The sequence below is a fragment of the Varroa jacobsoni genome, unplaced genomic scaffold (genome assembly GCF_002532875.2).
Source record: "Varroa jacobsoni isolate VJ856 unplaced genomic scaffold, vjacob_1.0 scaffold_727, whole genome shotgun sequence".
Lineage (NCBI taxonomy): Eukaryota > Metazoa > Arthropoda > Arachnida > Mesostigmata > Varroidae > Varroa > Varroa jacobsoni.
Window position 1 is genome coordinate 128,219 of NW_019213629.1, and position 26,624 is coordinate 154,842.

Below are 26,624 nucleotides of genomic sequence, written 5' to 3' on the forward strand. Positions count from 1 at the left end.
GCAGTGGAACATGCACTGCAACTTACACACTGTCCTACACCACGTTTGAGCAGCACAACGAGCTTCGATCGAAGACACCAATTCAATCTATATCACAGTTTGTTTGCTGACTCAGGTCACTACGCATCTCTCAAGGGGCGATTCGGTGGCCGCAAAGGATCTATCGCTAGCTACACAAGCAGCAATATCAGTAATAGCAACAGCACCGAACTGATAACAGGTCATCAGTATAATAATAATGATCCGCTATCTTTGACGGGGCCGTATCACAGTTTTGGAGTGTCATCTACGTCGGCAGCGGTATTTACGTCTCGTGCGACCAGTGCACCTGTACGACGCATAGAGTTTATTTTCAACAACATGGAGAAACTGAACACAAACTTTAATCAAAGGCCACAATCATCCTTAACTGAAACAGCCGATGGCCACGTTCGCCGAAAGCGCGCGACACAACTTCAACATACGTTCTCATTACCCGAATCTGGTGTTTCTTCGCTGCACGTTACTAAATCAAGCGGAACCAGTTCACAGGCTGAGACTGATTTGTCCCTGTGCGTCCCTCTGACTCCGCCGTTATCATTACCAACGCTGATGCCATTGTCAGCTCCTGATCCCGATTGTTATTCCAAATTCAATATGACAAGGACATCAACAACTGTTACTAGAAACGTTGATATAGCTATTGAAGCAGATGGCGATAAATACGAGAGGAGGCAGAGCAGAGAAGATATTATTGAATCAGATGCTGCAGGACAATCACCGTTATATGGACAGTTCGATGATGAGTATGCGGCAAGTAACAAGAACATAAAACGACCCATTAGTGCGTGGCGTACCGAATCGCCAAATCAACGTCGACACTTAAGTGGCTATACACGCGACGAGATTGAACGATACCAGCAGGGAGTAATTAACATTATCTACGGGGAGCAAGGTCCACCGACAGATGGTGAAGGCAATATTGACAAGAAAGCCGTTTTCGTTCTTCTGTATCCCCGCGGAATGTCGAGATCATCCAGCAAAAAACCAAAACATCAGGGGAAAGTAAAGCTCAAAAGCAAAAAATCCAGCGGGACACTTTGGCAAGCGGCGAAGAAGATGGCAGTAAACGTCATGGTCGAATGTTTTCCGTGCTTTGGCCGTTGGGTCCGCGAACGCCGAAGACACAGGCGATCCAAAGTCGCTCCATGAAACGATTAGTTTATCAGTCACTTTCGTACTATACAAGCCGTGTTGAAGAAAAAGTGAAACAGACTCTTTAAACCCTAAGAATAGCTCCATAATTGAATGCATATGCAAGAGCTGTCGTTCTATCGTTGCCTGCAATACGGATACAACCCCTTCATAACGGAGAACGGGGGCGAGTATAGTGTAACGGTAGATATCTAGTTACTCGACCAAATAATCTCACACCTCTCGAAGGATCAACGAAAGTGTTAGAAGACTACACCCTTTTTGATGCAATTTTATATATAGACTAGCTCGATATAAACGAGCACACAATATGGAACGAGTACAGAAATTCAGAGTAAGATTGAAGTAATAGTATTTCTAAATCTGAATCTCAATAGTTCAAACATTGCCCTATGAGAGAATATGAAGCTTTTAATACCGGGAACTTAGTAATCACAAAACATGATACTTTAGATCCACCGCTTCTCAAGTTATCCTAATCCAGCTTTTGAAACTAAATTGTACTACAATTCAATTAAAAACATATTTAATCTTCAAGCGAGTAAGAAACGACCCCTGACGACCTAATACCATGTGATTTATTGGCTATATAATCAATATTACTGAGTAAACCATTAAAAAGATAACTTTAGATATCCTCCTGTTATATAAGTAGTAGCAATAATTATAAATCTACCGCGCCATTGTGCCTGTTGTTATATATATAGATATATATATATATATATATATATATCCATAAACGCTGACAAAACCGTGATATACGAAGCAATACAAGATTCACTTTCAGATATTCTTAGGTACAATGAGTAGACGACGATTCAATTTATACTTCGTCGTAGACCTGTAACTATTGCTTGAGTATTATACAATATATACAGATTATACATAAACATAAAGTTCCCGCTTTGCGCCGGGTATACAATCAATGACAATGCAACGGATTTTAAACTGATTTACTTTCATATTTTTCGATGACTTGGAAAAAGCAATGCTCTTGAAAAATCTAATTCATTTGGGGAAAAGATGCGCGGCCTTTTAAGGGTAATTTCACTATTGTTACTAAACAATAGGGTTTTAGGCCTCATAGGCGGACTACCTTAAAGAATTATAACTAAAACATGCTTGTTTTAAACAAAAAAAAACATATTCATATATATTGGATTCTCGAAGAAGTATTAACCATTTTTAAGCCAAAATCGAAGCAAAGAATAATTCATTAGAATTTTAATTGACGATCTCCTGGTAACACCATAATCCCATTGCTGTGAAGCCTCTCCGATTGTCGGGTAAAAAAATTGCGACAAGTGATTTTTGCATGTTTTCATTGAGTCTAAATGTAGACCATTAAGGAGGGCCTGCAGAGACTGAAACAAAAGATATTTTGATAATGCAAGATGCAGGTTATACGGCATTTGCATTAAAATTTGTCGTACAATTCCTCCAGTTGTGAGTCAGTGTCAGTTAAAGATGTATGTGCTCTGGCGTCATCGTGATGGAAGACGACGCCCTTTTTATTCACTAGTTCCCGTTGATTTTTTTCAATGGACTGTCTAGTTGTTGACAGCAGAGGTCTGGTTTCGATCGTTTTGCCAAATGGCAGCAATTCATGATGCGCGATTCTTCTCTAATCGTATCAAATACATAGTAACACCTTCTTTGGCGTTAGTTACTAGTAATTCTGGAGCACACTTTTTTTATTTGCACTTTATTATTATATGTAATTTATTTAATCACCATCCATGATCGACCGCTTTAGAAATAGATCGGTTTTATTGCGTATCTTTAGAGTAAATTATGTTACCTCAATGTGTGTGGCACCCAAACATCAAGGTTTTTGCAACCAGTGACCTTCAAATGGTTAAAAACTGTTTGGAAGTAAATGTGTTGTTCTTTGCCAGTGTTATGGCTACTCATGTGTATGTCTAGCTCAAATTTCGAAATGATTTTATCAGTTTTCTTCGGAACTCGTCGACCACCGGGAGAAGCATCTTTCACTTAAAGACAAAACAGTCTTTGGTCTATTTCCTCCGGTAACGTCTCATGTTTATGAATAGCAGCAATTTTTTACGGGTCTTTTTACGTAAAATGTTTCTTTTCATCTTAATCAAAATTGTCGAATATAGGAAATGATCGCCGAACTTTTTTCTCATCCTCAAGGATTATAAATTTAAATGACGGCATTTCAGCACATCTACTACAAATTGTCGACACAAATGCCAACGATTCATATTATCTTCACTTAACTAGGACAACGATTAATTCTTTTTTGACAATCCAATGTACACATACATGATGCATAACCTGTGGAAAGATCTTGTTAGTTAACATAAGAGTAAGTAGTAAAATTTTTTGACAACAAAGTGTGAAGATTTTTCAGGGGAACTAAAATGGGCGATGAGATTATCTAGTACCTTCCTAAAAACAACAATCCACCTGATCTCTTCTATAAAACACGATGAGTTGAATTTCTATGTAGGATAGTTGTGAATGCTATTTCAATCTATTAGCGTTCTTAGCGTTAGATACGCGAAAACAAAAAAAGACAAAGAAAATGCTTTCACTTGCAAAGCAAGCGCGTTGTACACGCTTCTCAGGGAGCAGAAGGAGAACAGATGGCTTTATTCCTGGAGATTGATGATCTGCATAGCTTATGAACTCCTGAACTTTGGTACATCGCATAGTCGGCATGAGCAGCAAGACAGACAGAGTATCTCCTAGCATTCGTTCCCAAATAGCAGCACCATGAAGTTCGCTATCGGTTTAAAGTATAATAGCGAATAGGCTGGAATTTCCAGAATCTGATTTAATATTACATAGACCATTGTTTGCGCCATCGCAGCGCAGGGCTCTGGATGCTGAACCGACAGACGACTATATAAGATCCTTAATGAAGCAACGAAATTTTGGTGCAAATTGATTGAAGTAGGTCCTTGATTGTGAGCACGATTGATCATGATCATAGACCAAATTAATTCTCGTACCATGTCATAGTAGAGTATCACGTCCGACCGCAATCGCCCTACGCGCCGATACTTCATCGTATCGGTAAAGCCTCAGTTTGAGTATTGCGTCCACCTTCGTTATCTTGCATACAGCTCACATGTGTCGCTAAGATTCGTACGGGACGTTCGTCATGACAAGGAGTTCCTTCTCTGGCAATGTCGGGGTGGAACTCAGCATTGCTGACTGACACTGTGCATGTATTTGTGCTGAAACAAAAAAAAAATGGATTCCTTACCACGCTGCCATGTCTATGAAGGGATCGAGGATCCTTTTTGTGTTTTTAAGATCTGATTCAACAGATCAATCTGTCTCGCAGATTCCGAGACAAGTGCACTAATAAGAATTATAAACAAAGTGCGAATATTACTGTTGTTCATATTTAATTTGTGACGATTGTTATTTGCCATTCAACATTGGTAATCGACGTTTGTGCAAAAATAGTGATCAAATGCTGGCTAAACAAACATCTGATTAACTTCATTGGCATGACGATGTAATTTAAGTTACTAGAACAAGTTAGCAGAGAGGCCATATGGAGCGCAACGGAGAGGAATTATCACATATCAAAATTACAAATGTGAAACCTATTAAACTATTGCTTGTCTTTGCGGCTATGTTTTAATACTTACTAGGATTCGAATACCTACAAATGTTCATGCGGTGGAAATATTCTTTAAATGTCTGAGGAAGGTGTTCTAATCAGAATCAGTGCTTAGCTTCCATATTTTGTTTACTTCGCTGACTGAACCATATGGAAAAGTTGAGCTTGCTTCAAACGCACCTCTGTTACGATAAAGAGGACAGTTTTACTCTGTATTTTGCATCATTCGCAGCAACCAGCTTTGCGAATGTTGCCACAACACGTAACATTAAGATTTTGAAGCATGATAACTCTATTCTACAGTAAACGGCATTGTGACACATCTCAAAATGGTCGATCACAGCAGAATAACTTCTGTTAGTAACTTGTATCTCTTCAGCCTCGATCGGCATCGCTGCTGCAAACGATAGAAGAAAACACATAACGCAAGATATGTATGCATAATATAATTTCCCTGTCCTGAGCTACCGCTCCCTTCATATAACGATGTTGTGAGGACAGACGGTTACGAATTTGGACCATATATGTCCCATCTATATGTTAATCAATCATCTCATTGCCATGGGTACCACAGAGGTAGCAGATCGTGATTAGTGACTATCACGGGGAACAGGAACTATGTTGGTAAATTTAAAATAATGACGATGGAAACGAACAACAATAATAATTCCATTTTGTTATTTGCGTTGCCACTCTATCTATATACACAGCGGTTTTATTGCCTAGGGAAAATCAACTGACCCAATTTGAATTGAAAGGGATATGAGGCTGATTATTCTTTTCACTGGCCACTTGAAGTCTCCATGTTTCGTATCATTGTCCGTTTGCGCAACCGTGATCAGAGTTCCAAGACGAGCTTTGCACAGTACGGTTGATAATCATAACCAAGTTCTTGGTTATAGCTTCGGGCAAGCACACGTTAGCTTTGAATGGATTTTCGACAAAACAGAAGCTAATGGACGAAAAATGAAGAATCACAGAACACGAGAATAAACGAGAAGCGATCGCCTTTCTGTCACTTTATGAATGAAAGGCATCCCTGAAATAGAATGTGATATCGGACTATGACGGTGATACGCCATCAAAGGTTATTTGATGTGATTTTATTGAACAAAGAGCAGCTGCACCCTGTTCAGACACACTGGAAAATGTTATCACACCTCAAATCATCATCCTTTGACCACTCGTGTTAACTTATTTTGTTTAACTCATTTAAACTGATATCGCTTGTATATTGAAAACTTGTGTGGTATATACGGTCGGCGGAGGGTTTTGATGAATAAACTGCATCGTACAGAAAAACTCATAGCTTGGTAGTAACAAAATTGAGGATCACACACACTTCTGGACAACTGGGAGTACGAAGTTGATTGGATTCGGACACAAGGAGTCTGAACTGGATGGTAGTTAGCCTTTGACCCGATGTAGAAATACCGGGGGCGACATAAAAATTAATGCAAGATCAATATATATTAGCAATACATTGCCCTTATGAAAACAAGAGTAGGGCCCCGCTCAAAGCTGGCGAAAGCTTCTATCCGAAAGTGCCATTGATAAAATGCTATCGGTAGAAGCTCTGGCTGTTCGCCAACAGTACTCAAAGTTTGTTTAAATCGTGCGTGGTTTGCCGTTTACAAAATACGAAGGAAACACTTGGATAATAGAACAAGCCGACTGCACCAAGAAGTACAGAAAATGTATAACAATCAATTCGTCGAAAGATGACAACCAACACAAGCAAGTAAATGTTGAAGCCTCGAAGAAGCTGCGAAAACTCACTTCCTTTCAATCTCTAGACAAGCAGAGTTATTCCTGTGATTCTTGAAAACATAAACGTTGAATTTAAGCGCTATAATTTTTACATAAATATAGTCACATATGAAAGCCGAATTTAATCTCTGAAAGCTTAATTAATATTGACCTATCTGTAGTGTAAGCTTTCAGTGTTGGCTGACAAGACGTGCTAACTAGCGATTTAACTTTCACGCAATTGGCGTTCAAGCGCCCTTCAAGGTTAACTATGCCGACAGGGCCAGGAAGTCCTTCAAAATTATCCACAATAAATGTTAAGCTAATCTTTAAATTAATCATATATCTAATTATAGATATGATTATATATATATAATGAGCGAAAGATAATTATTTTAGTTCATCGGCATTGCTGGACATCTAAGCTACTATTACAAACGTACTTATCAAGAACTATGATGTGAATACGAGGAAATTTCAGGCGAATTGGTATATGTTTATAAACACGCAGATATCTTAATAATAATAATAATAACGGCACTGTCGGCAAATTAATGAACAAAAGAGCTGGTGAGGTACTTTTTACAAAAGCTGAAGTAACGACAGCTCTTATTCTGGGACTCAGGGAAGCAAGCTTGCGCTGGACAGCTGGACTACCTATATAGAAAAATACATATTGACATGATACATGAACAACGTATAAATAGAGTAAATAAACTGAGAGCAATAGAACTAAATAAAGAAACGCTAATAAAGTAATTACTGTTAATAAAATATCATTGTCGTTGTTTTACTAACAAGACACTTCCAGGTAGTAATAATAATAATAACAAGTATCATTGATATTACAATTATATGACGGTATCGAAATCGTAAGCTTGTATGAGAACTAAAACGTAAGGATTTCTAGCAACATACTTACGCTAAGTTGCATTCTACATCAGATCTGCATGCTAAAGCCTTGAGTCCTCATTTGCACATCATACTGAGTTTTTCTATATTCTATTTTCTAATGCGTTTAGCTATTCCTACCGTGTAAACAAGTCCTCGGAGCCACGTCGTCGGTATAATATGAAAGGACTGCCTTCACTAAAAAAATTCTATACTCTAACCGTAATTCACAAATGTTTAATTATATAGTAATATTATAATTAACCCCTTTATACGCTATACAAACAAATACGCTATATTCGTGCGTATTTTTGCATGCAGTTAGCAATATTCCTTTATAATAATAATATTCTTATTCTTAGAATAATAATTCAATCCAGTTAATGTAAGCTAATAAAATCGCCACCATTGTCCGTTCAAGTAAGTGCTACCTAAAACATTTTCTACTTTCAACCAACTCGTAAAAAACATATAACACATTTTTGCGGCGTTTTTTTTTTCTAAATGTATATGAACATTTTATTTCAATCTGTGTGATAACGACCGCACCGAGCCGTTTCGTAATTATTTCTTTCGCGATTTTGTTCCATTTACGTAGATCATTATCTATCGCCACTCGTTGCGTTTAGCAACATTACGAATAATTCAATGATTATTATATAATGTGAAATGCAGGAGAGCCATTGAAGGTTGTTTCTCTTTATTCCAGCAAGCCTTACTGTGGCCCGTTGATCAGGCACCGTTAATCTCACAATTGCACGAATACTTTATTATTGCTACCATTTGTAGCTTACAACTACTACTAGACCCGTTACTCTTCTCTGTCAGTTATTTAATAAGTTTATCTATTTATGCAGAATTTGATTCATTGACAATACCACTGGCGTGTCACGTGCGCACCTCGTGTTCACCATATCATTACATACTAATTTCAATGCAAACCTTGTTTCGTATCAGCACGCATAACGTTCCTGAATGTAGTTATGATATCATGTCTAGTAATCTCATTATCTCGTGATAGCATGAGCATAAACTAATAATAGCTTAAAATGTGATACATGCACTCAGAACTCCTATTAAATTCATAAATACACGCGAAAATCATCAAATATTTCCTCATCGGCAACTTTGCCAACTTATTACCAGAAACGAAACAGTTCTCCCAAAAACAAATCGAGAAAGATGTAAGCTGAACTCGGTTCAACAAACGAAAAACTCGCTCTGCTGCATGACGGACACGAAAGAGCACTTGGTGGATCAAAGAAAGGACATGCAGAGGCGTTAGGGACAAACAGGAACATCCATGCTATCACAGCTGAATAGATAATTGCAGGCCAATTAAAATTCCATTGGTGAATAGTTTTTGAATGAACGATGACACATGGATATTCAACTATAGACCGGTTTGGGTGGACAAACAATAATAGTCAATACGTTTGTATCTAATTTTAGAATTGGGATGCTTTATAAAAATAGAGACAGTTTAACATTTGTATTGAACGAGCATCGATGATTATTAAATCATGTTGATACATTAGCCTCTTTTATAGTATTTTATATAGGCCAAATACCTATTCACTGCAGTATAATAGAAACACACCTTAGTGCGAACCATCTATAGCAGTTCACACGATTCTACACTCGCTTGATTGGTATGTCCCTTGAGAAAAAAAAATGTATACCAACGAATAAAAATACGTCATCCGAGAAACAATTTGAGAAGTGCACGCTCTGTCGCATTGACGTTATCAATGATTACGGTTGACGAGCTCAATAGCTTACGAAATATTCATCTTGCTCTGTATAAAAAAGCTAGCGGAAAATAGTGGGTTTAGAAGGGCTAATGAGTTCGCTAAAGATGTATGCGATCATCCCTAAAAATTAAAAGCAAAATATTTTTTCTGAGGTAGACTCGTTCCAACACGAAATAGTTGCTTAGCTGCCAAAGTGTGCTTAATGTGACCTGAAGAAGATCAGAGCAAACTCACTTTTCGGTGTGCCTCAGTTTGTCGGTGTTGTGTATGTTTAAATTTTCCCTACAGAGGATCTTAGTGAATAATATCATTTTTGAAAATGCCTCTTTCTTGTTTGTTTCAACATTTTCTGATCGTTATAAATTCAAAAAACAAAAGCTCAGATACGAAGAGATACAGTCACTTCTTTTGTTCTAGCAGAGGTCCGCACATAAGCGGTAGCAGATATGTGCATAATTGGCGTGGCCACTGCTGCCAGTCAGGTCGTGCTAACATTAGACACACTTTTCCTATCTACGGAGAGGTGGATATAAATTGCCGTAATTCGGGAATCATCGTCATTCATCAACGTCCTGTGCATTCGAGCTGTTAGAGCTGATCTCGTTCCCCTCCAGAACAATTAGAATGATCATGCTATAAATTATTGAAAAAAATTTTTAAGTAGGTAAATTGTGCTACTATCTGCTTCATTCATATCTAGCGTTTTTGTTATCTTTTTTTTTTTTTTTTTTTCTTTGATAGTGGGTTAACTATTAAATCATAAACTAAATCATAGGAGCACCAATACGACATCATTTACTTGTAACTCACATACGTTAGAACTAAATGCCGAAAAGAAAATGAAGAAATAGAAAAATGAACTCATAATGCATGGGTACACAAAGTTATTCAATGATGAATTTATATCGTTAAAGGACGCTGAGAGATTGTAAGGTATGGGTTTCACTATGATACACTGTTATATGCTACTAATTCTACATTTTCGATGTTAAGTGAAAAATGACGACGGTTAGTGTCGTTGTCGGCGGCATTACGTTTTGGCTGAGCTAACTTGTCCGCGCATTCGTCTCACAATAAAACACGTCAGAATCGATTCCTGTAACGTATTTGCCGACTGCCTCAAAAGGGGGCACAGATTCATCGATTTTTCACTCCGTCGTGGGCAGAAATCTCATATATCAACATGTGGACGAATGTGAGCAAAACCATTAGCTTGCATCGTTGCACCACAGATGGGATCTGCACGGACGTTTACTTTTACGTTAACAGAATCATCATCAACATCACTGTTGTTGTTGTTGTTCGAGTGAGAAAGAGAGGCCTCTGCGTGCTCTACACATCGGTTTAGCTAGATTATTTTTGCCTTATCTTACTGCTCTCTAGCTCCCTCTTGTTAAAACGCACACGTTGTTTGTGTATTATTTAAGTGGGATGATGGATTTGGATAAATTCTAAGCGAAGGATACGCAATCCTGATTATAGTCCTGTATGTAATATATAATGATTGTTTATTCATTAAAATAGTATTTCACTGCATTACTAATGTTCATGCATAACTAAGGTAGCTTAAATTGCAGTAGATAGTTGCATGCGTTGAGTGGGGAACAGTTTAGACAGCCAACTATACTGTGTATCCCATTGTATAGACGACTCTTTTCGATTCCAACCTTTGAATACGGTGAACAACATCATTTGACAGGATACCGTAGACGTAACGAATCTTCATGGGAGGATGCAAAAACCCTTACAAATTGCACGGAAGCGTTTGACGTGTAACTGGCGGTTTCCGTATCTCAAGTTCGCACACGAAAGCGCAATAGTTCACTTGTACTGTCCATTTGCAGATCAGATTCTTTTCTGAGTCCTCGTTCGGCCATTGATAGGTCATGCCTTCATGTGCTCTTTTACATTACACGAGTACAGACTTCAAGGTGTTCCCGGAGTTGTAGGGGTACCTGGCGTTCCAGGTGGTAATATCGATTCACAGGATTCCTCGGCTATGGCACGTGTATTGCTGCTTTCTGATTTACTACTTGCTGAGCTTTTTCGTGGTGTCTTGGCCTCCTTTCGACTCGATGACTTATCACCGTCTCCAAGCACAACCCGTCGTACATGTTCTAAAATCAAGTCAACGAGGACAGAGATGGGTAATTAGTAAATCGTTGTCGATAACGATCTCCGATATCTAAACACGTCTCTTTGACTATATGCTGGAAGATTATATGCGTATCAATAAAACTTATAGCTTGCTTGACCCGATCACTATTAAAGCTTCAAAAGCAGAGAAAACGAAGAACAATGGCAAAAGTACATTTAGGTACTTACAAAGAACAACCTGGCACGAGTCGAATATTGGTGTTGATAGAAAGTTAATAAGAAAGGTCTATGGGCGTGAAAAATTGAAAAAAATCCTATAGTGTTTAGTATTGCTAAAACATGTGCTATGAAATCTGGCCTACCGGGAGAAAGGTCGTAGGATCCTCGTGGTCGTATAAGACTAACAGGTCTACGAGCGTGTAAAACGGCAAAGAAGGTTGCATCATCCAGATTCAGCCGGTTTCGAGCTTCTCGCAGAGCAGCGTACCTGTCCATCGACCCGCAAGTTTCGTACACCTCGTACATACTGGAAAAGTGTGTACATGGATTAGATGAGAGTAGATTAAAAAACACCCACATTCTGCGACTATATTTATTTTGCATCAAGCTGAAACGACTCAACACCACTACAGTAGCGCGTTGAACATGAAGCATATACTACGAAAAAAAAAGGTATTTATTACAACCTTACTCAATAAAACTGTGCACTACGCTTGTCTTGAAAACTTCAACAATTGGAAAAAAAGCACTGAGGGTTAGCTCCATGTCAAAGCCAAGACCCTAGACGTCCTACTCCTCCTCCCGATTCGCGGAAATCGAACATATAATAATACTTGTTGTGATTTACGTATGGATACATACAATGAGAAAAGTTTCCGTAATACTTTTGCTCCGTCGTCAGAGAGCTGTACGGGAACGTCGAATAACTGTTGAGGAGTGAGGTATGTTCCATTTTCTGCGGCATCGAGCAGACGTACGCCCGCGAAGAACGTACAGTATGTAACGTTCTGCGTTCGCGTGTTAAGTTTACGAGATTCGTTGAATACCACGAGCGCTTAAGAGATATTCAAGAATACAACAGTGAGTTAATATTATGCCTGAAGAAGCAACGATTAAATACGACCAAATTGGTACGAATGAAGAATAATCCAAACTTGCGACAATAGTTTTCTGTCAAGTGGAAGACATCTTGAACAAATAACTCCTACTACTTCAACAGTACAGCATGCATTTCCCAACCAGTATCGTGAATGATCTACTTACCGTCACTAGATGCCTGTACGGCCGGGGAAAGTGCTGTGAGAGAATCGTTGATCTCCTGGGCGGCCCACGGGGCAAGTACAACATGCCGCAATGTTGGAGGTGGTCGGCCGCTCGGAACGTTTGCCACCCGCAAATGGGCGACAAGCACTAGAAACGCTTCCGTCTAATAGACCCCAGAAAAGTGCGTGCGTTTGTTTTTCTTAGTACTAACATTATATAATAATTGTGTCATAATATGACCTTAAAAAAGTGGAATACAGATCACATTTTGCCGGTCCAAAGGCACATTGAACCTCGATACTGCAATAAAAAGGCTAAGACAATTCTAAACGAAATAGACCGAGTTTTTGACTATACCTGTGAGACACACTGTTGATACTGAGGAGGTGGAGGCGGAACAAGCTCTTTGAATTTACGGATCGCATTCAGCTGGTCAAGGTTCCTAAAGGCGAAGATATATATAAAAATTAGTCAATACGGTAAAGCGAAATGTTCTACGAACATTTGTCGCTTGAATTATGAGCGGAGCCTTCTTTTAAATAACATCGCTAATAATGAAGTTTGAATAACTTCATTTTAATAATACCGTGTATTTACATCGTTTCAAATTGTCCTTATGATTTAATGGCAGGCGATGTGTAGACAAAAGGTGTGCAGACTATAACTGACCATGAATTGAACACGCCCGAGAACGCTGCACAGTGAACGAAGTCATGCAGATCTTGTTCATTCTCAATTCCTGTCGTGGAACCGAAAAAGAGAGCTGGGAAGCGCAGGCGGTATGCACAACACAATGCTAGAACTCTTCGCGGCCTCGGCTCCTTCGGCTGAGTCACCAACTCCGGACTACTCGATTAAGAAAAGTAAAGAGCTATTGACTAACCTTAAGGCTAACAACATCGTTGACGAGTTAAATGCCTGCCCAATACACGCAGCCGAATTTATCCAAGTTCAATCAGAGACATTTATTTGAACGAAAGTTGTTTCGGTGTCGCTAAAGAGTTGTCGTAAGCTCAATCGTGATTGTACTGAAGGCTACGAGAGTAGCCATTTGTAGTCTATATCCTTAAGCATTATCAGTGTGGTAAAATCAACGAAGCGATTACCTACCGGCTATAATCATAAAGCGGCGGTAGGCCAGTGGCGTTTGAAAAAGCGGCAAAACGTTGTTGAACTAGTTCAAGTGAAGGTCTCTCCATCGTTGGCGGTAGTCGTAAGGCTCGTAGGGCACGCGCTGCTGACGGCTCAACATTGACATCTAACACCTCGGCCGACGAGTTCAACTATTGATAGATAAATGTCGTTATTGCACTTCGTTTCAATCATGTGTGTAAAGTTATTCCATCGTCGACCGATGTAGTTAGTATGGCCTATATCTGTATACGCCTCACTGGTCAAAATGAACACCAGGTGTGCTTACAATAATAATAACATAATCGTATTATACATCCTCATAAAACTAATGGCATTTACAAACCTTATTTCGCAAGACCACAAACACCTGTTGCGGGAAGGACACTTCAAGGCCATAGCATGTTGTTGGTGCTGTTGTTCCGTCGGGCTGTGCCAAAGCACGCAGTTGCTCGCCCCCAGGGAAATCCGGCGGTTGGTCAGCCGGTCTACAAGCGGCCATCAGGGCCCGTTTCTTTACATCGGTCTGTAATGGTAAGTATTTTGGTGGTAGCAACTTAGAAATTCACAAAATAAACACAGTCCCATTCCAATGAGTACGGCTCGTTTGAACCGAAAGACGTTATTTCCTTGTTTTCGATTATGAACCGAAATGTATGATTTAATGTAAAAACAAAATCATCACCTGAGATAGCTGGTTATACACTATTACGTACATTGATACGTAAGAGACTGGAAAACTTTTTCGTAGCTTCTTGGATGCCTTTCCTCTTTTTTGTTACGCTAATGTAAGCATAGGTCATTCGTGCATAATTAGTCAATAAAATAAAACACTTACGCTCCAAGAGCTCATTTCGTCGCTTGATGAGTTTAAAGGACTGTTGCGTTTTGCTGGAGGACTAAGCGGAGCCGGAGACGTTATTTGATTAGAACTGATATTTAAGTTGTATCTCTCCGAGTTATCACTAAAGTTCGGAGATGATATTTGAACATTCTGGGCACTACACTGAGCTGATGTCGGATGTTGGATGTTGTGATCACTTGTTGAGGGTTCATGCCACATAGCAGCGTCCTCATCGGCAAGCTGCGCGAGAGCTTCCTCAATACTGATGACATTTGGCTGAGGCTGTGATATAAGAACCGACCGATTCGTCTGGCTGTTGTTGCCATAGGCGTAGTTGTTGCCGTTATTGTAACCGACATGCGTTCCTCCGTTTGTTATATTCGTTGTATGATGGACCTGTTGTTGCGACGGGTGTTGATAAAATTGCTGCTGCTGCTGCTGCTGCTGCTGCGGCTGCTGCTGCTGCTGCTGCTGCTGCTGCATGGCATTGTTGTGCGCGGATGTTGTCTGCTGGCTGTAATCCATTGACTCGGAGCTGTTGCTACAGTTACTGTACATGGTCGGTGTAGTATGGGAGTCCATCGTGTGCAGATGATGTTGACGATATAATGGTGCGATTCTCACATTGTTCTCACGGATAAACACCGGCGAACTTCGGCCCCCCGACCATTGCTCTAGTACGCCTCGGCCCATTTCACTAGTTCCCGATGCAAAATCCATACTATTACTGTTCGAATTACTATAGCCACCAGGTAGTGCCGATGTTACGATTTGTTGTGGACTCGAGTAACTGGCAAACTGATCGATGTGTTGCTGCATAACACCTGGTAGCGCTTCATATTGCCAATATTGTGATGATGACTGGTGCTGCGCTACTTGTACTGGCTGTGATTCTTGGCCAAGGTAATTATTATTATTATTATTATGATTCTTACTACAAATAGGCGAGGTGCTATTGTTCGCGTTGCTATTTCCATTGAACTGGTGTGTGGGGCTGTTCCACACGTCGTTGTTTAACTGACAAACAGGAGACGCTGCGTTAAAAGATGACACGGAATACTGCTGATTGCCGGATGAGCCATGTCCGCCCTTGATACCGGTTCCTCCTGTGGTTGACGGTACAGTTTTTGATTTTTGGCACTTCTTTGACTCGCTGCTTCCCGATTTGGACGGAGCTCGCTTTTCGGATACAGCAGTTTTTTGAGAGGTAGCACCATGAGGTGTTGCCGACGATGATCTTTTAGTAGAAACCTGCAAAGGCGGACAAGCGTATATCAAACAATAGGAAGTTACTCTTTGAAGATTTTCAAACCCTGATGGAGATTTCTCACCGAATTCACCTACTGCACCAAGTACATTGTTTCTTGTTCTTATCAATATCAGCACCGTATTCGGTCAGGAACAAACAGCCCTAGAAGGCACCAGAATATATTTTAGAATCGTTACTACAGCCAGTGTTTTTCCTTATTTATAGCCATGCTATTATATGGCGCTCGAGGCGTGAGAAATCTTCTGCAATCTAGTTTACAATTGCTTCTACAGTAATTTTGTTGTTACTATATGACACCAAGACTAACCTCTGATGATTTGGGTTTGGCCGGACGTTGTTGTTGCAGCTTGACTTTTTGTTGCGCGATCTGCTGCTGTTTCGAATACGCCTTTTTGCTGTCTGGCACTTTTTTGTTGATAGTCGTATTGCTGTTGTTGTTATTATTGTTATTTAAATCCGCCGTAGGTACCTGTACGGTGAGTTTTGGAGTTTTAGGACTTTCAGATGGAACCAAGGCCTCAGGTTTTACCGTGACATCAACGTTTGTAACGTTTCCTGTATTGGAAAACGATGCACTGATAGTGGGGATCTTTTCATGATGCTGACTGCCATTTAGTTTGGCATCTACAACGTCCTGAGCCGAAGTGGTTTCGCTTTCTCTAGCCATGTCCACTGAACAGATTTCCGCATTCAGCAACGACTTTCCAGCAGATAACACCGCGGGTGGAGCTTGCCTTACAACACTCGAATTTGGAATTTCAGCCCCGTCCCCTAACGGCAACGAACTTCCTTCGATATCGACTGGTTTCCTATCGTTTGCCTGGAATTGATCTTTTTTCCCGTCGTTCTCCAAAGGACGTTCCCGCCACACGAAATCGTCTGTAGCCTTTACTCCACTTCCTTCAACAGCTGCTGCAAGTTCTGCCGTTGGCAGCGTGTGACCGTTTTGGCTCTGGTGAGAATCCGTCTTTAACGCAGGCATAGTCCTTCGACTAGTCGCCTGTTGGCTTGCTTCTAGGGCCGGCCGATATCTCCGTGAAAGGTCTGGTACACTCGACAGCAACGAGCCGCTCAGTGAGTCCTGTTGGTCGTCAGCCGATGTGTACGAAGCCTGGCTTAGTTTGACAGCTTCAGCTTGCGAACCGGCGTATCGTCGATAGACAAGTTGTCGAAGATGTTCCATTACACTGGCACTGCCAGCGTCTGCATCAGGTGGCTCCGACGATGTAGTTTCGTCTCCAACCTTAACAATAGCACTACCACTGTGAGGTCGTTTATCATTAAGCGCAGCTTGTTCCGAGTCCACAATATTGGATACGGAGAGCTGGTGTAAACTCCGTCCGTAAGGCGTGTGTAATCTTCTTTTGGGTAATTTCTGCATTTGTGATAACAAATAATGACAATATCAATTAAACCGTTGATTATATGGCATATATTCCGATGGCCAAAAGAAAATTCTGGTAAGCCTCATAAGCAGCACATGAACTTAACGTTGTCTATTAGATAAGCTAGATTAAGGGCATAATAGCAGAAGGGTTCCTATTACTAACTTTCGTGTTAATTTTATTACGATCATTTATTTGGAAGCATGAATATCATTTCACGAGCTGCCTTGTAGGCCCCAGCGCGACGGTAAGGCTAATATGGATGTGTTGGTAAAAGAAATAACAAAATATCGAATAGTCGATGGAATATCCAAAAACCACGTATTTTAACGAATATACATAGATTCTGTATTCACTATCGACGGTACGTGATGTACGATGATCAACAGTAACCTGTGAATTGATGTTGGAGTTGCTACTAGCCTGCGTCTCCGTTCGACGAGCTCTTCGTGTGGACAGTCCTTCTTCACCTCCTCCAGCAGCTCGTTTTACACTCTCCTTATCTTGACGTTTGTTACGTCGAGTGAAATTCTTCACGCTATCGTCCGCTGAAGCAGGTGTAGAACTTAATAGTAGGTTTTGGTTCGTTAAGCTGGTAGCCCAGGGTTGGCTTCTAACCAAAACGACCAATTCATGCTTCACAAGTGTCGGATTATTGCGATAAAAGTAGATACTGTCGTCTTCCTCTTTAACGCTAGCCTTCACATTTTGACCAGGAGCTGCAATGTTATCGGAGTTACCGACACTGATTTGGTGCAGGTAGTTGTCATCTCCTCCTTTCTGTGTTTCTTCTGTGTCGTGGTCGTCGTTTTCACGTACTACTGGTGCTGCTTTTTCTTCTTCGTCACTGTAGTCACACAGGCCAAGTAGCTCTTCCTCTAGAAGCAACTGATGGTTATTGATGTCACTCGTCGCACCTTCTAGGTCCCCCCTGCTATTTACGGCTCTACTGCAATCGGTGTCACCTCTACGGCCACTTCGCACTGAAACGTCCGGACACCGGAGACGGTTATTTGGCTTATTGCGTAGGCTCACCATTGAAACGCCTACTCACGTCTAAATACCTAGCGTGACCAGGAGACAAAGTAAAAACTATTTCTGCTTTGCAAGCCACTGGACTCGCGAAAGCCTTTTGATGGTATCGGTTTGTTCGTTACTTCACACACATATTGGAATTGCACTAGTCATATCCGACGTAGTGTAGGACAGAAACGGATGCGCGAATAGACACTTCTATAATTATTTAAAATGAATTGGCTTAACGCCGCAGTTTTTACTAAGCCTGTCGTCCCGTCATCGTCAGCTTTAGGCAGTAGCTGAAATTTTTCAAATGCCTCCACTAGTAGACCTTCTGATAGTTTACCGCACGGTAAGAAGTGTCTCAAAAAGTTCTGGCTAAGCTTAGCAAGTCTGATTGGCAACGGTGATGTACTGTTGTGCAGAAAATGACCAAATCGGTACCGTGGTGACAACGACGCGGGAGTTCTCCAGACACTCTGGTCCGAGCATCCGAGATTAGCGACGATAGCGCCAGTAGCATCACACCACCATTACCACGCTGCCGACTCGTCATACAAATGGGGAGAGGTTGAAACAGGTACTAGTAGTGCGTTCTCCCGTTGCAGCGCCACCGGGCTTCTTACTCTCTTTACGAATAGATTCTATAGTAGTAGAGGTAGTCGCAGTGCTAGTAGCAATAATACTCTCGACGATACAGCGAGACGCCATATCCAGCGGCACGTCATATTAGTCAAGGTACAGATGCATACGCGACGCTATTACGCCATCTAACCCACCGACGCAGAATGCAAAGGATTCAACCATGTAGAACGGAGGCTTTTTTGGCTATTCTTCCCCATTAGGGTATGCTTACCAGAAAGTAGTATTTACGCTAAATGCTAGATATACATAGCTGGTGTATTTTTTGCAGAGGTAAACGCATACTATGTCACTAACGCCAATAATACTAGTTCTTCTTCTAGTACAAAAACTTCTAGAAGAAGCTGTTGCGAACTCGGCTGAGCGTGTGCCTAATAGGTCGTTAAATTATGAAAAAAAAAAAATTACCAACAACGTGTCGATGCTTAATTAATGTCACTCTGGGTTGACTCAAGAAAAAGCTTTCTAATCTTTCTCAGAGTGAAGGAAAATGTGTACTTGGAAAATATACATTTAAAAAATTACATCATACGACAACAAACTGTGCGGATCCAGATAGCGTAGCAAAAATACCTCTTCGGAACATGTTCACGTGCACATTTGAATAAATAGTTTAATTTAGCTCAAGAATTGTTTTTTTAGTTCATAGGGATAGCGCAATAAATGGCCCCACGCGCGATATAATCGCAGCTATACGATTTCTGGAAAGATTGCCATGTGCATGGCAACATAACGAAAAGATACTATACGAAGATTTTAGTAAATTTCAAATTGCTGCGAAAAAGTAGATATAACGTGCATTTGCGTTGAAATAAATATTCTAGTATCAGGCAAATACAAAATACTAACCACTCGCGAACAGCTGGCGATCACTGGGGGTTCCCCTAAGAGCCAAAGCAAACAGATCACAGAACCTCTTCCGTTGATCGTCGTCTTCGGGTGAATGGCACAAAACCGGCCAGCTGGCTTCCTCCCTACATATACAATCCCATTAAAGGAGTATATTTTGTCAGATAAAATAATTATTATAGATAGAGTAGAGTAATAAACGCATCTGATGTAGCATAAATTCTTTTTATGGTCACTGCCCAGCAACATCTAAGCCTGCGGGCGTTACGTATTTTTCCAATCAACTAAGGTCGAATGCCAATATATATATATATTATCTATGGTAAATGACAAAAGCTCGTGAATATGGAGTATAGCAAGATAAACCTGACGTCACACCCCTAGATAGGGCACGAGGGTTGAGGTTGGTTGACATTATCGATAATGATTGGGGCTAAAGTGTGAGAGCAACGGAAAGGGCAGCATCAATTGTTTGGATGCTGTTTTAGGTCAGATTGACCCTTCAACAACTACAACAACAAGACGATGCTCGCGGCATTGCTGTCCATGATTGGATCCTGTGGTTCTTAATTAGGATGGTGATAATAATTTGATTGTAACGTTTGTGATGGGTGTTGTTGTACTTCTTTAGCTGATAGTGGTGAGGAAGGGGGCATGTAGTATATATTGCTTTGACGTTGATACGCACTCATGCGAGTCGTCGCTGGCTTCACTACAATCAAAACTATGATCGATGCCGAAATTTATGAAAGGAGTCGAACGACTCCGATGCTCTAGCTGGCCAACAACCGAGAAATCTGGTGATTTGAGTTGCGGCTCCGAATTCGGATTGCGTTGGTGCTGTTGTTCAGGAGACGAAGGATTAGAAGGCGATTTGCGACGTTTTTTCTTAAAATGGCTACTAATCCCAGTGGCATCGTTCATGCCTGCCTCTGCAATTCAAAAAGAAAAAGATTACGGTTACTTTGATTGATAGAAATATGGATTAGTTTTATAATTATGATATTTAAAGACAATTTTTGTTAGGATTACCACAGTGCATAGCCTCATACTCAACGCTATAAAGTTTACTGTTAGAAGCGATACCATGAAAATGTGGTTCAACTGGAAAGTATATTTAATACGTAACAGACGTTTAAAAAAGGATAGATTAAGCGGTGCATTGATGTTTATAATAAACAATTTAAACAGCCTACCGCAAATTTATATTCCATAACTCGTAAAGTGAAACTTTTAGCAGCAATTCCACCGTAAGTCAATACGTCCCCAGCGTAAAATAGAGCTGAATATGAATGAAGGACTTACAAATGTCCTAGTTAGATCCCTAAAGAATTATACAATGATTATAGTTGAAATATTTAAAATAAATCGTGTCCATGATTTTTCGCATTACGTTTTTGATACAGGATTACCGATGGTCGCGCTAACTAAGGCATTCAACAAACGGACTATATTTTCGGCGGTACCCTTGAATACTTTCTGATCTGTACTTTCTTTTCTAGTAGAGCGCAAATAGGCGAAAATTACCCGTTTATCTATGGATAATGTTTGCCCCTTTGTGAAAATACGATTGCATAGTGACGTTTTCATTAGTCTGACTAGGTTCGGTGCACTTCAATGTTATATACTGTCTGTTATGTATATAGTGTCTTTAGCTCGAGTTTAATCGAAATAGTTATACCTGGAACACAGCCCTCTCTTCTCAACGATTTTCTGAGTAATCGACGACAAGCCAGTATTAACATGACATTGTTACGTCTTCTTCATTTACTTTACTTTAATGTGTATTGCTTACCGTATTTAATCACTGAATCAGGTGTCCTTTCAATTTAAGTTAAAATCTAAAGAAGCTAGCAGAAAAAGTTATTTGGTACCAAGCGGGAAATTATAAATCGTATCTACAGTAGAATTATTTACGCTTTATTGTGGTAATCTAGTATCTAACTAAATCGATCAAATCTTATAATATTCACCGTTGCAACTTTTATAGACCCATAGATACAACTAAACACCGCATCCGTGATTAAGTTTATCAACTACTTAATTTCGTTTTAAAAGCCTCTCGATAATGAACTGGGCTAAAATTAGCTGACAGCCTTATTAGCAGGGCTGCAACTATATCAAAGACAGTAACTGGGTTTTTACCGTAAGTCAGGTATGTCTTCGTTGTTAATATATTATATTTCTAATAATAAATTCCAAATGCCCGTTAAATAACGACCATTTTTTACTTCGAAGACTTATCTTGGATCAAATTAAAAAAACTAGAAGAATTGATTTACACAAAGACGAAATCAGTCATAAAAGAAGAAACAACAGAAGCACCTAAGTGAGTGCTAGAGGGTTGAAGTTGTGAAAGCTGCGCAAACGCAGGCCAGACAGCCTTTGCTGAAAAACTTTTGTGCTTCAGTATCACTTCTATAGCCACCTAATAGCACTATGACTAGCTTTATTGAACAGTGAAACCCACGTTTATAAAGTAGATTTGTATAGAAAGGTTACAAAAGGCGATAAAATAAACGCCATTTTGACCAGAACATCGAACAGATCTAATAAGACAGTGAGAAATATGTTAAAATGTTCGAACTTGCACTGTAAAAGATTAAAAAAAGTATAGCCTACACAATACGTTCGACCCGACATGATGGTATCAGTGAGTATCTGTTCGCTTGAACTAAGATCAAAGCGTATCCTTTGTCGATTAGTAGCGTTGGCTCTCAGAAGATCTTCGATTGGCACAAATCATTTCTTGTACCAATTCAACTGACATCGTTGTCCTCTAACTACTCCCGAACAACAGATCCAATGGAAACATATTTATCATGTAACTGTTTGTCTCTAGTTTGCTATCAAGGAGCTAACGCGCCTGCATTAAGCGTTTCATAGTTCATTGTACTTTGAGCGTCATCAACACACTGCAAAACCACGAATTCACTGTTCTACCACAGCGTCTGTCAACGCATTGACAAAGTTTGTTGATTTCGGTGCAGAAATTTGCACACCGAAGACGCACTGGGAAATCACCCTTTGTAATCAGTATGACAGCGAGGTGGCGGAAAAACGGAACATGTTATGACTGTGCTCGAAGAGTCAAAATGCTTGCAATATAAAAATTACATTTCGTACTACTAATGAACACCGACTACTATCACGAAATTGTCGGCTAGCTATAGACATTTTTAATATGTTTTATATAAGTGTTTAATGTGTTTTATCTGTGCGGTTCCGCATCCCTTCTATTCATGGCAGCACTGCAATATGCTGTAGAACGTAGTCTCTTCGTTTCATAACTCCTGGTCGGTGATGTTTTAACGACTCGTAAGGGTAACCCCTTGAATGGTGTCGCAAAAGTATGGAAAAATTAGAATGCGGCCTAATAGAATGCGATTGGTATCATTGCACCATTTTTGTCTGCTCGGGCCTCCCGCTCAAAGCGAAAGATAAACCCATCTCTGTCAAAGTTTTCAGAGCGGCTGACTCCTTCCTGCCCCGCTCGGTAACACCCCACAAAAGTAATCAAAGGAGTAAATGTCAAACCAAATTTATGTTTAAATGTTGCCCTGCATACGCGAAGACGCCGCGACATAACGTTTCTTCTCGAATTCCTGCCAGCGCCGCCAGCAACAACGGTGGCAGCAAGACAGTAGATAGTAGTACCCCCAGCTTAAACGGAAATACTATGGACGACAAAATAGCCGCTAAAATTAACCATTGCCTACAATAAACAGTTGAGTCGTAAAGTTCAAAAAAGGATTCGTCAACAACGGGCTATCCCAACATTTGTCCACCATAGTCAGGCACATTATGTGAAAAAAATACGCCACCATAATCTACTCATGTACAGAGAGACACATATACGCACACACTCACGCACGGGCATCCATGGTACAAAGCAATGTATTATTAGTTCGCACTTGTAATAGAGCACATTTACATTAAACAGTGCACAGCGGCCTGGCGCTACACCAGGCAAACAAGTCGTCGAGTAGCCAGTAGATATCATGCATGCATGTACCCGGTCACGCACACACACACACAGACACACACACACACTGATAGACAAGCCGCCAGTCACAAACACGACAAGATGAAACAAATTATAAAAACAACATACACACGGAGACATATAGAGCATTAGTCCATCCGTCCGTCCGTCCGACAGTTGAGTCAGTCCAGCCAGACAGGCAAGGAGCCACAAGCGAGCCGTCGTAGTCATTCACTGGCTCGCTCAGTTGCTCACTCGCTCGCTCGCTCGCTCGCTCGCTCGCTCGGTCGGTCGGTCGGTCGGTCGGTCGTCAGATATTGAGTACAACGGCAGCAGCGGTAGGAGCCCCAGCGGCACTAGCAGCTACGCCAGTAACGGCGGCGGCAGCGGCGGCAGCAACAGCATCTCACCAGTCGCAGCAGCCTCGGCGGTAGGGGCAGCCTAAGCATCACATCAGCAGCAGCGTAATTTACTTGGCATCGCCAGCAGCGGCAGTGAGCACCCAGCAAAAGAAAGCGGCGGCGTCATCGTCATACCGATCGCGTCGCCGCTGTTGTCGTCTGGCCGTTAACTGCTGCTGATGCTGGTTCGGTCCCCGCACTCACTTACCGTTTATTCTACAAGTACATTACGGCTTTCCCGGCATGTTGCCTGCTTGTTGTGCCCTGGCCACCTGGCCGTCCACCTCAATAGCGCGCCACAGCCACTCACAGCTGCAATAGCAACAACAACGATGGCGGCAACAACGATGACGACAATAAGAACGCCACTATGCAAGTGCAGGCCCAGTCACGCAACATACACACAAGTGAGTTCTATTTACTACAACTATTACCCGTAGAAGCCAACAGTAGTGAGCTGGAAAGAGCGATGCTCACACTCACGAAGAGAACGCTTCAACGAGGTACACACACAGCCCGGACCCCTCAAAGGCGCAGACACGACCCGAAGTGAGCAACAGAGGGCGATAACAGCGAGAGATAGGCGAGGTCCGTTCAAAGTTGTTAAACGACTCTTTCCCGGCAGAGTCCAAAAAAGAGGCTTGTTGTGTTTGAATGAATGCATTAAGGTGTTGGGCGATAGCAAACCTGGACAGCAACGGGCGACTTACAACCAACGAATTTTGACGTACGCTAGCCGAAACATGGAATCATATGTATATTTTGTATTACTGATAGCAAATTAGCACAAGATCTGATCAGGTAAATCGGGAGAACGAACCGAGAAAGACGAAAGAGGGAACTATTCGAGAAGCTTTAACGTTTGATATTCGAAACTTTACAAATAAATAAGGCTAAAAATATAAGATAGCGGGCTAATAACCATTGCTAAAAAAAGGAAAATGCCACAATTGACCGTAGCAAAACTCTAGAAAAAAAATTGTCACAGCCAAAAATGGTTATCGTTCATTCGTGCTCGAATGTCTTGAGGTGAAAATTAATCGAGGGACAATCAACTAATATAATCTACCATAATAGCCGGGAAGAGAAACATTTAGTTGTACAAACACGTTTTGTATATCGAAATGATTGAAACGCTTTTTCAGACGGACATATTCAACATTCAATTCAGGCCAGCAGTGACAACAACAAACATTCATTGACCCAACAGATAATTCTTTAGTGAAATTTTAATCAAGATACTAAATAAATGAAATATATAACAAGTTCTGTGATCAGCGAAATACACCAAACAGAGATAGCCAGGCCAGGCCCATGGGGCAGATAAGACGTAAGACAGAAAGAGATCCAATGGCCCGATCCCATAACTCGGGTAATACAGGCAGATGGCTGATTCCGCTGTTATCCTGAGCACTGTTTTATAGATCTGACTTGAGTATCAACATTTGACAATATTGCTAATATTACTCTCTAGTTGGCACATAGCCGAGCTGAAGCCGGGATCGGACGACTATGAATGCGAGGCAGTATAGAATTGGGCGTAAGTTTCTGAGGTTAGGAATAATCACGAATAAACAAATGCAATATATATATTTTTTTTTACCAAATCTGATTCGGTACCATGACACTTTAGAATGCGCATTTTTTTAATACAATTTAATGTAAGGCTTTAAGAATCCTGTCTAACAATTAACGATTATTTTCTATTCATTACATAGCATAATTTCAATGGAAATTTCTAGATTTTCACGTTCAAATATGTCACGTGCCGTCTAGGGTGTTGTCATTAGGAATCGAGCGGCAAAATCACCAGTTTGCTCTAAACACGCATGAAGGCAGTATTATTATAGGTCACGTGCATTGCAGGGCTCATGGACCTTAAAGATTTGCGCGTGATAAATAAATAGTACAAATGATTTTTTTGATAAACCTGAGGAAATATTTATAAAATCCAAACAAAAATTTGAGGATTAATGTAACTAAAATTTACAAGTGGTAATTACAGTGACAGAAGTGAATTAAATAAGGGACTTCAGGTGAATACGAGCAGTAGGAGGTACATGAGACCTACGAGAAGCGTATAACAACCTAATCGACTTCAATACTCACATTGTTAAAAATGGCGCAGAGTTTACCAGAGGGTTTATAGTCAATATTCTAAGTTAATTAGGGTATCTGACTAATTTTATTAAAAAAAATCTTGCTGAATGAACAATTTGTGTGCTATTTTTAGCTAGCAATTAAAGCTAGTAACCTACCTGAACAATTTTAATATGCCAAGCACGATTTTTTGAACTTTAAATAACCTTGAGAGAATATTAAATTATTTGAATTTAGACCAGAAAATACTGCTAACTAGACTGCGATAAAGCAAGTTTTTAGTATCGGCAATAAAAGAAGAATTTTCCCATGCATCAATATGTGAGTCGTACCAGGAGTATGCACGATTTGTCGAAAGTCTTCGCGCAGAGAGATCATTAAGCCGAGGTCGCAATGTTCTTTGAATACACGACATCTATGGCTCACAACATTATGGAGTACTACACGG

General features: G+C 40.5%; 2 protein-coding genes across 6 annotated transcripts in view; one reads left to right on the forward strand and one right to left on the reverse strand.

Moving 5' to 3' along the window:
- The window catches only part of LOC111263030 (dual specificity protein phosphatase 15), a 43,552-nt gene extending 36,231 nt beyond the window's left edge, over positions 1–7,321 (forward strand). The window contains exon 9 of the mRNA XM_086969440.1: positions 1–7,321. The gene's annotated coding sequence lies outside the window, so the exon portion shown is untranslated.
- LOC111263027 (uncharacterized) lies at positions 3,216–26,415 on the reverse strand. Of its 5 annotated transcripts, XR_002681983.2 has the most exons (15): positions 23,805–24,124; positions 20,379–20,622; positions 19,691–19,815; positions 17,576–18,165; positions 16,105–17,172; positions 14,522–15,778; positions 14,030–14,209; positions 13,663–13,835; positions 13,222–13,398; positions 12,910–12,994; positions 12,553–12,715; positions 12,151–12,343; positions 11,652–11,815; positions 10,860–11,309; positions 3,216–4,403 (listed from the first exon to the last, which is right to left on the reverse strand). XR_002681983.2 is itself a non-coding variant. In XM_022837765.2 (14 exons), the coding sequence occupies exons 2-14, from the start codon at positions 20,612–20,614 to the stop codon at positions 11,119–11,121; spliced, it is 4,602 nt and encodes a 1,533-aa protein (XP_022693500.1). In that variant the 5' UTR covers positions 20,615–20,622; positions 24,554–26,415; the 3' UTR covers positions 8,122–11,118. The 5 variants fall into 5 exon arrangements, 4 of the variants coding, with proteins under 4 accessions (XP_022693500.1, XP_086825565.1, XP_022693497.1 ...); XM_022837765.2 differs by lacking the exons at positions 3,216–4,403; positions 23,805–24,124 and adding an exon at positions 24,554–26,415 and having other exon boundaries at positions 8,122–11,309; XM_086969439.1 differs by lacking the exons at positions 3,216–4,403; positions 23,805–24,124 and adding an exon at positions 24,285–26,415 and having other exon boundaries at positions 8,122–11,309.
- Between the last annotated feature and the right edge of the window lie 209 nt (positions 26,416–26,624).

Bases quoted from the DNA above. Each gene is read 5' to 3' on its own strand.
- LOC111263027 (XM_022837765.2), bottom strand. From the start codon at position 20,614: ATGAACGATGCCACTGGGATTAGTAGCCATTTTAAGAAAAAACGTCGC. The intron at 17,173-17,575 runs GTTACTGTTGAT...TCACAAATGCAG, and splicing joins ACTCCAACATCAATTCACAG to AAATTACCCAAAAGAAGATT. The intron at 13,836-14,029 runs GTTTGTAAATGC...ATCTATCAATAG, and splicing joins TTGTGGTCTTGCGAAATAAG to TTGAACTCGTCGGCCGAGGT.